General features: G+C 44.4%; 1 protein-coding gene across 1 annotated transcript in view; it reads left to right on the top strand.

Annotated features, from left to right (window-relative positions):
- The first annotated feature begins 1,521 nt into the window (after window positions 1–1,521).
- The window catches only part of rims2a (regulating synaptic membrane exocytosis 2a), a 198,934-nt gene continuing 184,214 nt past the window's right edge, over window positions 1,522–16,241 (top strand). The window contains exons 1-2 of the mRNA XM_061819308.1: window positions 1,522–1,695; window positions 2,143–2,328. Coding sequence (XP_061675292.1) covers window positions 2,159–2,328 — 170 coding nt within the window. The 5' untranslated portion in view covers window positions 1,522–1,695; window positions 2,143–2,158. The remainder of the gene's footprint in view (window positions 1,696–2,142; window positions 2,329–16,241) is intronic.

Here is a 16,241-nt window from a genome sequence, read left to right as displayed (position 1 = left end):
TAAAAATCAAATTTAGAGCATATCTTCGTGCAAACACAGTCTGGTTAAGCTTCGGCCGCGAGCCAGCAAGAAAGCGACACGTTTGTGCAGTCCGATCATCGCTAAATATCACTCAACAAAGAATAAGTGTGTCAATCGTTCACACACAGCAGTGTTATGCTAGCGAAGAACTTCGAATTCATTTATATGAGACATGTATTGAAAATCAAATATAGGGCATACCTTCGTGCAAACATCTGTTCCGGTTGATATTAGATGGATTTAGTTGATGATGCGCTCTTCCACAAAGTTTGATCCATCGAAGGCATTTTTCGTACTGGGTCTTCGGTTTTGGAAAGCGTACGAATCAAACTCCACCAACTAGCCTTTCAGGATACCTGTCGTCACTATTACAAAGTCCGTGACTACACCTCTTAACCATATTTTTTGTTAAATAATCCAAATACGCGATAAAACACTAACAAAACCTATACTGGACCATGCAATGTTGTCTGAGAAAATGGCGGGAGCAAAAACAGGCTTTGGTTTATGCAGATCTCTGGCCTCTGATTGGTCAGTGACGCGGATTGTGCAATGTCCACATAGGGGTCAATTGTTTCTGCTCTTGTACAAGGGTGTGAAGTACCCCATGTATGACACACATTTAACTTCCATTTTGTTTTATGAGGTTTGTAATCCAATCATATTTTGTCTGGTCTGTTCTCCTGAAAATGTTTGGAAATCCATAAATTCTTTCAGAAAAATCACTTAAAATGAACTAAAAATCTTTACTTTTTCCTGGTGTGTAAATACAGTGCTCTCAAATGCTCATTTTACATTAACAAGTTTTTAAGATCATCAAACAAGTGTAAATATCAGTCAAAAATATCCCAAGTAACTGATTCATTACATGTATTAGATTATCTTGAAGTGGACCAACTGGGGTTAAAAAAAAATGTGAAAATATGAGTAGGATAATACTCTAATACTTAGTGATTTTTCAGAGCTCTGTAAGGCTTTCTCCCATGTTTCATTTAAATGTCATGAGCCATCCCGTCAGTGTTTGATCTTATATCACTTGAGCTACCTGTTGTTTGATTTGGTGCTAATTTGTTTACAGACCTTACGAGGTATATTCTCTATCCTCTTAAAGCTGTCGTTTAAATCCCATCAGCACAGCTGAGGCCAGTGTGATTAACTTTGTACCTGACGTTAAAGAGTAAAAAAATAAATAAATAAACAAGGAATTCATTTTAAAAGCAGATCTAAAATGACGATCGACAGCCGTGTTTAAATTCATATTACATGGATTTGTGTCAACGTAATTATACTAATCCTGTTGCTAAAATAAAGGGTTATCATCCTCCAGCTGCACTCCGCATTGACTCCATCCCGTGTTTCCCGTGCTGCTTTACGCCTGCTGTCAATGAACAAGCGAGCGTCCTCCGTTTGATTCTTCTACTTGTTTCCGTCGCCCCGCCCACCCCATCTACCCTCTTCATATCTCTCATTGCATCCATTTTTTTGTGCATTTAAGAATTCTCCCATATATTACCAACCTGGATGAAAACAAGCCAAATAGTGACAGGAGGCAGTGGGACCCCAATAGCAAATGCGGACGGACCTAACGCATTTTATTCGAACATGCGAGTGAAACCTTTCTGATGGATGGCAGCGATGGGTTAGACAGGATTTAACATGACTGCAAAATAAAAGGCAAGCCTTGCGTTCATTTTCACCTTTTATTTCAACTTTTTGTGCCACCCCGAGAACGAATGGATATTTGGAACGTCTTAGCCTGCAGCGTTCGCTTCTATTCAGGGCATCCATTTCAAATCCCGAGTGCCTTCTCGAGAGCACTAATGTTTGGGTTGAATTCAACCTGCAATATGTAAGATACATCCAATCCTCTATTTTCAGCCTCTGCTCACATCACATGAGGCCATCGACAGCCCATCAGGAGATTTTATTCTAAAGCGCTGATATTTTGACGTTTAATTCTGCAGCGCACCATTGTGTGCATGAACCGTCGTGGCTCGACGGGCTCCAACGGCATATTTGGAATTTGTTCCCGATACGAAATATAGTCATTATTCCCAAAAACAAACAATTAAAATGGGGGAAAGCTTCTGTTTGATGCAAATTCTTTTCTGGTGTTTGTAGCCGCGGTGAGTAAAAGATGTCCGCTCCACAAGGGCCCAGGGGCGGTCCTGGCCCTGCTGCCTCAGCGGCCGGCGCCATGCCGGAGATGCCGGACCTCAGCCACCTCACCGAGGAGGAGAGGAAGATCATTCTCGGTGTTTTGGACCGACAAAAGAAGGAGGAGGCGAAGGAGCAGTCCATGTTAAAGTAAGGACCTGCCCTTCAGTGTCATTTATTCGCATTGCTGCTGTGGGTGCAAGCTATCGTGTGTTGGTGTGCAGTGGGTCATGTTGCCTCTTGACACCCAGGCCACGGCAGAAACAGTCGACGTGTGCGCGACATTTTACTCAACATTACTTCCGCCTTGATTTAAAGAAATTTAAAAGCAAAAACTTTTATTAAAACGACATACTTCCCGTGCTACGACACTACGATGGGTTGGGTGAGCGGCGGCAACGGGCGCCATTTTCACGATAAAACCACGTCAAGTTGCTTCAGTTTTGCCCACGATCGTCATTGACATTACACAATTTGTCAGAGGAAAGATGATTTAAGGTGTCCTCTGGGCAGCCAGGCACGCGTGTCTGAGAGCACAGAGAGACGCACTCCTCCGGTGCATAGATGTCGTTCAGAGAGCCTTTCAGCACCAGGCGCTGTCCGTTGAAGGCTGGTACTCTACTGTACTGTACTGTATTTTATTATTTTTTTTTAAGGTGGACCAAGAGGATTTCCGTCATTGATTCCGTTAACCTTACCATTAGAGCGATAACTGCTTTATAGTGAGGTATTAAACTCAGGTTATAAAATCTCAAGCAACAGATGCATTGTTTAAAAAAAAACATAAATAAATAAAATTAAGACAAAAGAATAATGCCAGAAATTGTGGTTTTAAATATTCCATCCTATTGATTTTTTCATGTTGTCCCAGTGTATGGAATTACTTTTACTGTGCTCATAGGTAAAAAAATAAACAGCTCTGAATGCTTTGAGATGGAGTTTTAAAGTTACTATATCAAAGATCTGGTTGTACAAAGAAAATATTGATTTGGTTGGTTTTATTGTTAAATTTGCAATATATTTATTTTTTATCGTGGCTATTCATACTGAATCATACAGTCATGTTTCGTGATAGTACTGTATAAGGTGATAATATAAGAACCAACACTGAGTATGATGCAGTGTAGGTCTCTCCAGTTGTAATCTGCTACCACACTAATAAGCAGTGCTGGAAAGATTAGGTTGAAAATGTAGTTCTTGATATTATCCTGAAAGTTACCATTCTGAAAATGAAATAGGAGTTTAATTATTTCAATTACTTTCTCAAATCAACCCAAGCAATTACATTTGATCAAATTTTGAACAATGCCCCTTGGATGTTTCCTCTAAAAAGTGGATAAAAACCATAGATAATTATTTTAAAATTCACCACATATTTGGCCTTCAAAGAAATAGTAAAATAATAAGAAAACTAGTTGAAATAGAAATACTATAATAAAATAAAAATTAAGTTTGCTTCATTAGGTGTACATTATATGGAAAAACCACCAAGCCATATCAAGTTGGCCTAATGTGTACAATTTAGATAATATTATATCATATCAGTGGATCAGCTAGTGAAGCGTTGGCCTCACAGTTCTGAGGTCCCAAGTTCAATCCCGGACCCGCCTGTGAGACCCGTTCTCCCCGTGCCTGCGTGGGTTTCCTCCAAGCACTCCTGTTTCCTCCCACATTCCAAAAACATGGAACATTATCTGGACACTCTAAATTGCCCCTAGGCGTGATTGTGACTGCGGCTGTTTGTCTCTATGTGCCCTGCGATTGGCTGGCAACCAGTTCAGGGTGTACCCCGCCTCTTAGGGTCCAGCGCTCCCCACAACCCTTGTGACGATAAGCGGCATAGAAAATGTATGGATATATCATATGCTGACCTTTGTGAAGAAAAGGGTTACAGAAAATAAACCCATAAAAAAATTGTGAAGATGAATTATTTCAAAAGTTTTTTTTCTTAAAAAATGTAACTGAGTCAAACCTTTTCAAAATGTAGTTGGGGAAAAAAAAGGTAAAAATATGGCACGGCAATTAGGTGTATCGAGGTCATGTTTCTTAAAACATGTACTGTTTGAGACTACAGCCGAATGGCACAAGACCAGAGAGCGAGACCATCTTAAGTGTCATCTTTAAAAAGAAGTGATATGAAAAATAATGTACATTTTTCTGACTATTTTAAAAATATGACAAACATGTTAACATCAATTTCAAACAGCAATGATTTTAATTACATCCATTTTGTAATTTAATTACATAATCTAGTTACATGTAATTAGTTACTCTTCAACACTACGCATAAGGACATTGTTCAATTAATACTGCCCTGACAGTGTATTGCTAGCATTTCAAAGGCAGCATTTTGATGCAGGTCTAGTAGAAGTTCTTGGACTGCACAGGTGTACCGAATGAAATATCCAGTATGAAATATCTTTTGTCTATGAAAACCAAATGTATATAACTGCCTCAAAGTGACTCACCTGTCCTCTATTCCTGTTTGCTTCAATGCTTGCCCAGAGACCTTAGTGTAAGCTTTTATGATGCATTAGAGCTGTTGTTTTCCATCACCAGGTAAATATTTGCACTAAGGCAGCTTTCCTAATGGAAAGAAAGTCATGCAATCCCTACCTAGTGCAACTCCATGAGAAACATGACTCATGCACTCCAAGACACAGCTATCTCAGCTCCTGTGCTGTGTACTCTGTGACTCACACAGGTCTCCCCCCACCCCACACCCCCCACACCCCATCACCCCTTATTATTGTTTTTGTCAACTCTCCAGTCCAGTAAAGCCCCACTAATTGAGTATTTGTCACATTTACCTTTCTCTGAGGTAAAAGGTATTAGCTTTTGTCGCTCAAGGTTTGGTAAAGCTTTCTCATTAATGAGTGCCTGAGCTTAATGTCAGATAACACTACAATTATGTAGGTTTATATTAATTTAACCTAACGCTACTCATAATACTATAATATTGATACGTACCTCATGATAAAAGATATGAAGTGATCATAAAGAGGTCTCCTTGCATTCTGTTTGTGGCAAAACATTTCTCCGTCAAAAAATGTTTTCATAGAGTATGTCATTCAGTCAGACTGAGTCAGTTGTTGCATTGTCTAAGTGGACAAGTGAAGTCATCGTGAGTCATCAAATAAGTAAATACCCGATTTCTTTACCAATGAATCACACTCACATGCATCAATACATACATTAAGGTGACATTCATATGCTCAAATAGTTGAGCTGCAAAGGATTAGCTTGTCTTTGAATGATTCGTCACATTGCCAGTGGTTTTCAAATCAAGCACCGATGCTACAGTGAAGCCAACTGTGATAGCCTGTGCATCTGCACAGTCACAGTACAATTCCACAGCAGCTTGGATGGTGTTTCAAGAAAGTAACAGTGTGAACATCCGAGTGTGTAATCAACAGAGGGAATTCTGAGAGGATGAAGGGATGGAGGACAGAGAGTGAAGCCTTCGGCTGCAGGGCTGGCTTGCATGAATCTGATAGGTTCTTACTTCTGAGTAGACCTGTGTATGAGCATGTCCAAAGGGGGCTGCAGCCATGCACTTACCTTTTGTAAAATGCTTTATCACATAAACATGAACAGAGCAATTATGAACTATAGCTCTAGTAGTGTTTGTACCATTAAATCTTCTGAAGCTATCAGCTAGCTTGGCATTCCATGCGTCACTACATCTTTGAGAGAACGGTAATAATGGCCATGGGAAAACCATTCTCCACCCATTCAGACATCGTATGTAATGTTAGCAAGCCCAAAAGGGTAATGCGCATACCCCTTCCCATGGGCTCACCACTGTTAGGTGGAGCTATCGGGATCAGGTGCAGTGTGAAATGAGCGGTGGCTGAAGGCAGGGACCTTGGGGATTCGATTGCCTTTAAGGACATGGAATGTCACCTCTTTATCAGAGAAGGAGCCTGACTTGGTGTGTGAGATTGAGAAGTTCCGAGTCAAAGTAGATGAGCTCGCCCACACAAACACCTCTTGGACTCTGGTACCAGTCCTCTCAAGAGGGGTTGCACTCTTTTTCACAATGGAGTTGCTCACAGCGAGAGGCACCGATCAGGACTGGGTATACTGATTGTGCACTGGCTCTGCCACTATACATTGGGGGTTGACTCCTGGTGGACCAGAGGCTAGCCTCCCTCCGCCATCAGATTGTTTTTGCCTATGTACCAAACAGCAGTTCAGAGTACAGTTCTTGGTGTGGTGCTGCTCATTTTTGTGAGAGCACATTAATGCTCCCATTGACAATGAAAGTGAGACCTGGAAGGAAGCGATTGGAAGGAACCCCTGATCAGAACCCGAGTGGTATTCTGTTAATGGACTTCTGTGTTAATCACGGATTGTCCATAACAAACGCCATATTCAAGCACAAGGCGGTACTTGCATATTCTGGGCCCTAGGACACCGTAGGCTGCAGTTCGATGAGCAACTTTGTGATATGTCATCCGACTTACGACTGCATGTCTTGGACACTTGAATGAAGAGAGGGACGTGTTTGTGGTGGTGGTGTTTTTGCTCCGTTGGTGGGGGAAGATGCCGCTCCTAACTGGGAGGCCCAAATGTATTGTGAGGGTATCTTGGGAAGGTTTGGAAAAACTCTGTCAGAGGGTGTTTTGATTACCACCTCTGGCCGACCATCAACTACGTCCCAGGGAAAGTGGGAGATATTGCGTCAGAGTGGACCATATTCCATGCCTCCGTTGCTGATTCGGAGACCGGAGCTGTGGTGCTAAGTGTGGTCGGTGGCAAGGCCTCAGTGACAGATGAGATTTTCCCAAAGTTCTTAAAGGTCTGAGATGTTGTGCGGTTATTCTGGTTGACAAGGTTCTTCAATATTGCGTTGACATCGGGGACAGTGCCACTTGATTGTCAGACTAAGGTGGTGGTCTTCATTTTTTAAGAAGGGGGACAGTACAGTGTATTCTAACTACAGGAGGATCACACTCCTCAGCCTCCCTGGTAAGGTCTGATCAGGGGTGCTGGAGATGAGGGTCTATTGGGAAGTAGAATCTCAGATTGTCACTGGAGCAGTTCACAGCTGAGTGTGAACCGGTTGAGATGAAAATCAGCACCTCTAAATCTGAGACCAGGGTCCTCTGCTGGAAAAGGGTGTAGTGGTCTCTCCAGGTTGGGAATGAGATACTACTCAAGTGGAAGACATCAAGTATCTTAGGGTTTATGAGTGAACGAAGAATTCAATGGGAGATTGACAGGCGGACCAGTGCAGCATCTGTTGTGATGCAAAATTTGCATCAGTCCAATGCGGTGAAGGAGTTAAGCCGAAAGTCGAAGCTCTCAATTCACCGGATGATCTACATTCCTACCCTTACCTATGTCCATGAGTTGTGGGTCATAGCCAAAAGAATAAGACGTGTGTGCGTGTGTGTGTCTGTGTGCACGCGTGTGTGTGTGTCTGCGCAAGTCGTTGCTGGTTTAGGACAAATAAGTATTGGTGTTTAATGCATTTAGGCTGCACGGCAGGACAATATTGTGGCTTTGTGAGAAGCTTGTAATTTTCTCCAAATTATTAGGCACTGGTTGTTCCCTTTAGCAAGTATTGCATCGTGTGACTTACGCCTGCAGATAGACTGGACTTCCCTGGACCTCAGCACGAAGCATGAACACAGCTTTGGTTGAAGTTGAAGCAGAAAGAAAGATGGCAGAAAAAAAACAGATGAAAAAAAAACAAAGATATACAGAGGAAACGTCCTGCCCTGTTGGGAGAGTTAGTTTCTCTTCCTGCCTGTTTTGTGGCTCACTGGCCACTTCAGAGTGACCAGGCTCAGCTTAAAGCGTACTAAGTCCTACCAGCTCTGATTGCCTCACGGTCACTACGAATCAGCTGGGAAGCCAAGTCTAACCTCATCCCGAGCTCTCGCGGTGACCAAGCCCAAACAAAAGAAAAAGGATACGGGGATGGCCACCCGGCTGTGTGCTACCAGCAAGGACTAGAAACAGCGCATGCCCCAAAGAGCAAGACCCCACCAATAGAGAGAAAAGAAAGACACTCAGTGTTAAAGTACAATAAGGACAGATCCAAAAGAAGGAGGGGGAACACCACACCTATGGGTTGCTCCAATCTACAGTTTGGACTATTGCAAGTTTGAAATGATAAACTAAATCACTCCCAATGTTGTTTCTCTCATGCAAAGAATAATTATTTCACTTTGGTCTTGGCAGAGCAGTTTCTTACTGTTCAAAATCACGTTTAAATCAAAATTAAGGTAATTAATTCTCAAAATCTTATAATTAATCATTCAGAACAAGTTGACAAAGCTTACAGAGTAGACACACTGGCACATAGATCAAGGCATATTTCTGCAATGTTCAGGAAATATGAAAACGTTTTAATCTTCAGTTGACAGATCACCAATGAGTTTGCAGGTCCTCTCAACGCTAATGGGTGGAATCTTATGTCTCTGTTCCAGGAATTAAGATTTGATGGGAAGTTTCAACTTCGCTTAAAGTTCATTTGATGTCTCCTTAGCCTTTTATTTGGTTGGGATTGATGGCACCTTTGGGGAGTTCAAACTTCAAGGGTAGCTGTTAATTAGTTTTATCTTGGGATCACCACAGTTGGCAATACTATGTTCGCTACATTGATCAATTCGACAAAAAATAAAATAAAATAAACAAATGACAGCTTTCTTATACCTATTTTTCCCAGTGTGTCCAATTCTTGCTGTTTATGATCATAGTGATTCAAATCATTTGCTCCGGGACCTCCTTTGAGATGTTAATTATTATTGCTGTGTTTTTGGAGGGATTCCCCATGAGACGTAGCTATTTTAGGGCTCTGAGGTGTTGCAGATTCTCTCACCTAGTTGCATGGTCTTCATCAGACTTATTTGTCTCACGAGAAAAATGGATAGAATACTACCATTCAAATTATGGAATTTCATCAGCATTCCATTTGTGAAAATTCTCAGTCTAATATGGCTGATGGACATGCCAGTGTTTTATGCAATCAAAACCAGCTTATCACAATATGAAGTGATGATCTCCACAGAGTTTTCACACCAAAATATAAAATCAGCTGCTTTCACATGACCCAAAGATCATTGATTCCCAACCTTTATAGAGCAAAGGCCCATATTTTACCATTGGAAAATCTCACAGTACACCAACAATCAATGTAACAAAAAGTCAATATACAGTAATTACTGTTTGTACTGCTCTCCCTGACATCTAATAGAAGACAATTTATTTGTCCTGTCTGTCATGATGCCTTACTGGTATAAAAAGAGGAACAAAGATACATTATTTCTTGTAAAGGAGTAAGTTTTTGAGTAGTTAAGTAAAATTTCATAATTTCCCACAGCACACTTTGTCACGTCCCATCGGAATGAGAGTAGGACCCAAATGTAGGACTCGGAAGATGCAAGGTAGTTCAAGGAGACACGTTTATTATATGCAGAGGTAGGGGATCAAGCAGCCAGTCTGGTGCAGCAGCGGTAGTTGGGACGTCGGGCGAAGAGAGCAGGTGAGCGGACAGGCAGGAGTCGGTACACAGGAGAACAATCAAAGCAGGCAGAAGTAACGAAGGAGTCAGGCTTACAAGGTTGGTCGGAGAACAGACGAAGGTCGGTAGACACAGGTTCGATCAGGGATACCGGAGCACACGAACGGGACATGAAGATCAACGAACTGGCGCCGGCCAGTTGTCATCGCGGTCATATAAATTCACAGCATAATCAGGCTGCATGAGGCGCAGGTGTGCACCTCCCAATCAGCGCACCCGCGCGGGCACCCGCACTGCTCGTGCTGGAGCGGCAGGATCATGACAGTACCCCCCCTCAAAGGCACGGCTCCCAGACGTGCCTAAAGGAAAAAACAGACAATAATTAAGACAGGCAGGGGTGGGTGGAAAGGGTGTCCGGAGGAGGGCACGCCCCCCCCGAACCCCAGTCTGGTGGCCATCCAGGCCACCAAACACAAGGCGTCCGGGTGGACAGGTCAGGAGGATGACCCGGACGCCAAGCACCAGGGTCCCCAAGGGGCAATTCGGGCGGACGACCTCTGTGAGGAACCAAACGGCGAAGCAGGAACCAGAACGAGGCAGGCCACTGCTCCGGACGAGAACCTCCCACGCCGTGGTTGCAAGACGACCAGGGATTGGTCGCCACCGAGGCTTGGTCAGTAGGCAGCCGTGGATTGGTCACCAACGAGGCCAGGTCATGAAGCGGCAGGGAGCCATCTGGAGCGAATAGGATGATGGAGAGAAGGACCAGAGCCATGACCACCATCCTGAAGTGTCTCCAGGTCCAGGGTGGCTCCACAGAACTCCCCAGCTCCTCCTGGACAGCAATGTGAGAAGGCGGCGACACCATCGGCTCCTCCTGGACAGCAACGTGAGAAGGCGGCGACACCATCGCCTCCTCCTGGACAGCAACGTGAGTAGGCGGCGACACCATCGCCACCTCCTGGACAGCAACATGAGAAGGCGGCACCACCATCGCCACCTCCTGGACAGCAACGTGAGAAGGCGGCGGCACCATCACCACCTCCTGGACAGCAACGTGAGAAGGCGGAGCCACCATCGCCACCTCCTGGACAGCAACGTGAGAAGGCGGCGCCACCATCGCCACCTCCTGGACAGCCCCGTGAGAAGGCAGCGGCCGCATCACCAACTCCACCTCCTCCTGGGCAGGAACGTGAGGTGGCTGGGGAACCGTCGCCACCTCCTGGACAGGAACGTGAGAAGGCAGCTTCAGTGTCACCGTCGCCACCTCCTGGATGGGAACGTATGGGCATGCCCGTCGCCGACAAAGCAGGAATGGGGAGCGACCGTGGGCCGGTCGCCGACAGAGCAGGAGTGTGGAGCGTCCACGGGCCGGTTGCCACTGGTACTCCAGAGCACGGACGAGAAGCGGCTGTGGAGACGTCGCCACCTCCAGGACAGCAACGTGAGGTGGCATCGGGTCGGTCCCCACTGCCACGTGAGCTTGCAGTACATCCGTTGAAACAGCAACGTGGGCGTGGCGCGGTGGCGAATCCGTTTCCAGGGCAACGTGAACGAGAGTCGGCAGAGAGTCAGTCGAAACTGACACGTGGGCGTGTCTCGGGAGCAGGTCAGTTCCGACTGCCGCGTTAACTCTGCTCGGAACGGCCAAAACCTCGACGTGGGAATGGCGAGGAGGCGGGTCAGTTTCCACAGCTACGTGCGCTTGGCGAGGTGGCGAGTCCGTTCCCACTGCGACGTGCACTTGGCGAGGGGGCGGGTTGGTTTCCATGGCAACGTGAACGAGAGTAGGCAGAGAGTCAGTCGAAACTGACACGTGGGCGTGTCTCAGGAGCGGGTCAGTTCCAACTGCCACGTGAATCTACGTCAGCGTAGCTCGGCTGGTTCGCCAATCCTTGCCGGACCTGGGGCGAGAGAGCCGCCAATTCCGCGCTCTGCCGCTTTATCTCCGCCCGCATTTCGCGGTGGAACGCCTCGTGATTTGGCGACTCCTCCTCCCTCTGGGCTGGAAGCTTCGCCACCAGCTGCGGGTCTGCCAGTTTCGCTGTTGCCGGCGAGGAGTGGGATGACGATGTCTTAGTTGCCGCGCAGCGGGAGGCACCGGGGAGCGCCCGGACGGGGCGTCTCCTCTGGCCGCCACCCGGAGGTCCCGGGTAGATGGCCAAGCGGGTTCCCTCATACGGATTGGTGTACTTAAACCTACCGGGCGAAGACGTTCGGGTGCTGGAAACGCGGGGAGGTGAAACAAACTGACTAGGATGAAAGATTGGACGAGCAGATTCATAATCAGAATAATCGGTGTCGTACTCCGGCAGCCGGTCATACAAATCACGGTCCTCCTCATACTCCGAAAAGTCAGAGTCCAGAAGAATATGAGGTCGGGTCATGTTCGGGACGTATTCATACCTCGCTGGCGGAGCGTAAGACACGGAAGCGGAGGACATCAGGGAGCCTACCCGGATCGGACAGGCTTGGTCCTCCGGCAGACCAGTCTACCTTGCGTCGGTCCCGGCGACCCCGGGTCTTTCCTGCTGGGTCCTGTGTTGGGCAGTTCGTTCTGTCACGTCCCATCGGAACGAGAGTAGGACCCAAATGTAGGACTCGGAAGATGCAAGGTAGTTCAAGGAGACACGTTTATTATATGCAGAGGTAGGGGATCGAGCAGCCAGTCCGGTGCAGCAGCGGTAGTTGGGACGTCGGGCGAAGAGAGCAGGTGAGCGGACAGGCAGGAGTCGGTACACAGGAGAACAATCAAAGCAGGCAGAAGTAACGAAGGAGTCAGGCTTACAAGGTTGGTCGGAGAACAGACGAAGGTCGGTAGACACAGGTTCGATCAGGGATACCGGAGCACACGAACGGGACATGAAGATCAACGAACTGGCGCCTGCCAGTTGTCATCGCGGTCATATAAATTCTCAGCATACACCATAATCAGGTTGCATGAGGTGCAGGTGTCCACCTCCCAATCAGCGCACCCGCGCGGACACCCGCACAGCTCGTGCTGGAGCGGCAGGATCATGACACACCTGAAGCTCGCTCATGGCAGACTAATGTGCTGCAGCAAACTAATTGGGAATCACTGCTCTAGATGTCCCTTATCATATTCACAAATTCTCAGGTAAACCCATTGTGAGATATTTGAGGGGTTTGGTGTGTGAATGTGTGTTCATCATGGAGAGCCTAGAATTAGCTTTTATTTATCAACCACACTCATATACTCACTCATCTGATACTATGAGACTTTGGTCATTGCTTTGCTTTACCACCCAAAAGTGTCAAAAGTTCTAGTATTCTGGTAAAGTTACTGATACCTGTGCAAAAAAAACTACTCTGGTAAAAGTACTGAAGCCGTTCCCTTACTTAAGTAAGAGTACCAAAGTACACACATAAATGTAAATGTAAAAAAAAAACAACAAAAAAAAACTAGCGTAATAATTCCAATAATAAAATACATCTAGAGATGTTTATATCCTTGTATTTTTGTATCTCTTGATGGTTGGTGTGCTTTCTCTGGGGGCAACAATTGACAAAGTAAAAATTCATAGGTTTATGTTAAAAGATGAGACTGGGTTGTATTTTGTACTATTAAAATAAAGATGAATTTAACATAAATTTTGAAAAATAAAAAAGCTGGAAGCTTGTTGTATAGACGATTTGTCATATCATTATTGTACTGTTGCTTAGGCTTTTACATCATGACAACACCATAACCAAATTTCTTGATATATAGGGTGTCCCCAAAAAATTGGGCCGAGTAGCACACATGACACTGTGAAAAAATTAATGTCAAGTTAAAAAAAAAAACAGGTAGCGTTTTGGATCAAGCAAAATGTGGTCGAAGACGTAAAGTCACCATATTATAGATGCAATTGAGCATGATTTATGAATAAAAATGATTTAAGAAACATCCATTTTTGCTATATATGGGGACTTATGGGACACCCTAAATAAATATATATATATATATATATATATATCATCCATCCATTTTCTTTGCCACTCATCCTCACAACGGTCGCGGGGAGTGCTGGAGCATATCCCAGCTGTCAACGGGCAGGAGGCAGGGTAAATCCTGAAGTGGTTGGCAGCCAATCGCAGGGCACATAGAGACAAACAGTCGCACTCACAATCGCACTTAGGGACAATTTTATTATATGATGGTTTGCTCTGATGAAGAGGCCTCTTGCGTAATCCTTGTGGGAGCAGAGGGTGTGAAGAAAAGGAAAGGACAGAGGAGGAAAAGCAAGTGGAAAGTTTGGAGGTGTTAGTATAGGAGGGAGTCGAGGAAATGAGAAGAGAAAACAAGAGGAGAGACATTGACGTCTGAGATGGTATCAGGTCTTGTTGCTAATATGACAGCCTCAGTCCCCACTGACAAGCATCAGCCATCTCCCATTGCATGCTTGGCACATCAGACTCCATTGTCTCGGTAGCTTTGTTCTAAATAACATCTGCACTCGTCAGCATTGAATTTATTCTCTTCTGGTCTCTTATCCCTCTAGCAAAGTTTGAAGGGATTTTCCTGCCCCTGTTGCAGCAGTGTGAAATGCCCTTGGGAAAACATGATTGTCAAAAATTAGTTTACTCCGACAAGTAATTTGTGATACAGATTAGATGGACATACAGTATTGTGTGTTGTGTTTTATAATCTTGTTGACACCATCCATGATGTTTACCTTGTGGTTTGTTAACTGATTGACAGAACCTCAAGTTAATGACCGTGTAGTGTTGTGGTTCACTCCCCAAACTTCCATACAGATAGACTGGGTTCAGTTCATTTCTGTCGTGGTGTGAATAGTTTGTCTCTATATTTTCCCTTTGACTGACTGTCAAGCAGTCCAGTGTGTATTGTCCGTTTTGACGGAAGTCAGATGGGATTCTTTCCCCACAACACTGAACATGTATAGAAAATGGATAAATCGATAGGTGCACCTCGATGTGACTTGAAACACTTTCGGAAAATAAAAATACCTTATGGTGACTATTGGTGAAAATCACATTTTGATTCAATGTGTTGCTTTGCTTGGACAAAAGGCCCATGCTCATATTCTATTAGTGAGGTCTCAATGTTTGTTATTGAGGTTGTAATTTGTGGACCTGAACTGAGGTGTTTTTCACCCATTATTTTGATAATAGTATTTATTAGGAAGGAACTTGTGAATGTTCAGGATCCGAGTAGTGAGATTCTTCTAATCTAGAGCTGACATGTTGCATGTGAACGTGCTATTCTGCACATAGCATGTGACCTTGTGAGATAAGCATCAGCATGTGACACTGTCAGTTTTAGCAATCAGAAGCAAAGCAAAGCAAATTTATTTGTATCGCGCATGTCATATACAAGCTAACTCAATGGGCATTAAATGATTAAAAGGATTCAAATACATAAATAAAAACAGTTAAAGTATAATTAAAAAAAACTTTTAGTGCAGGAACTATCACTAAAAAGTGGAAGTAATATAAAATGCATGAGAAAAAAATCTGGATTTGAAATACACTTGGGTCACCTCTGTTGGCAACTTATTCCATGTTTTTGCAGCATAACTAGCTCAATGAAGATATCAGCTCTACATTAAATAATGGCAGGAAAAAATGACTAGGAAAAGTAGTTGATAAGGAACTAAGTTAGCTATCTGGAATGAACTCATTTTATTATTCTTTCATTCATTTTCCATGCTCCTTATCTTTGCGTGCTGGAGCCTATCCCAGCTAACTGTGGGCGAGAGGTAGGGTACACCCTGAACTGTTTGTCAGCCAATCGCAGTGCACATATAAACAAACAACCATTCGCACTCACATTTACACCAAAGGGGAAATTTAAAGTCTTGTTTTTATTAATAATAGCTTACGGCCATGCTACCCTGAGAACTCCCGATCTCATCAGATCTTGAAAGCTAAGTGGGTTTGGCCCTGGGAGACCGCCTGGGAATATCAGGTGCTGTAAGATTCTCTCCCTGGCTAAATGCTGAGGGGTTGTGTCAGGAAGAGCATCCGGCGTAAAACTGTGCCAAACAAATATCCATTCATCTATGATTACACGCTGTGGTGACCCCTAACGAGACGAGCCAAAAGGAAAAGAAGAAGTTTTTGTTAGTATTTATTTGTTAGTGTTTTAAAAAATGACTGGCTTAACAAGGTTTATCTTTTTAAAACTCTTCTGAACCTCTGAATGAAGCTGGGCTGTGTGCTCCCTAGACCAATAGTGGAATTTAATTTAATTTATGGAGTCCCTAAAGGGACATGGAAGGTTCGAGGGGAGGGGGGGGGGTTGTCTCGTTGTTTCTCATCTACCTGTGAGTGGTATCTTATTCACACACACACACACGCACACACTTACACACACACACACACACTAGACACACTGGTTCAGCTATTCTATAGTCTATACTGCTTATCCATGCGATGAAATTTTACATTTGTACTCACCTTGTCTTTTTTTAGTTAGTCAATCACACTATTATGTACGTTCCTTGTTTGGAGGAAAGAGAGCGTTGCCATTCTCTCAGCTGACATGCGCTGGGAGCAAGTAGATGTTTCTTATTGTAGCGAGCTTGTTACATCCATCCATTTTCTGAGCTGCTTATCCTCA

The sequence above is a fragment of the Syngnathoides biaculeatus genome, chromosome 5, assembly GCF_019802595.1.
Source record: "Syngnathoides biaculeatus isolate LvHL_M chromosome 5, ASM1980259v1, whole genome shotgun sequence".
NCBI lineage: Eukaryota > Metazoa > Chordata > Actinopteri > Syngnathiformes > Syngnathidae > Syngnathoides > Syngnathoides biaculeatus.
This window is presented reverse-complemented; position numbering and strand designations above follow the sequence as displayed.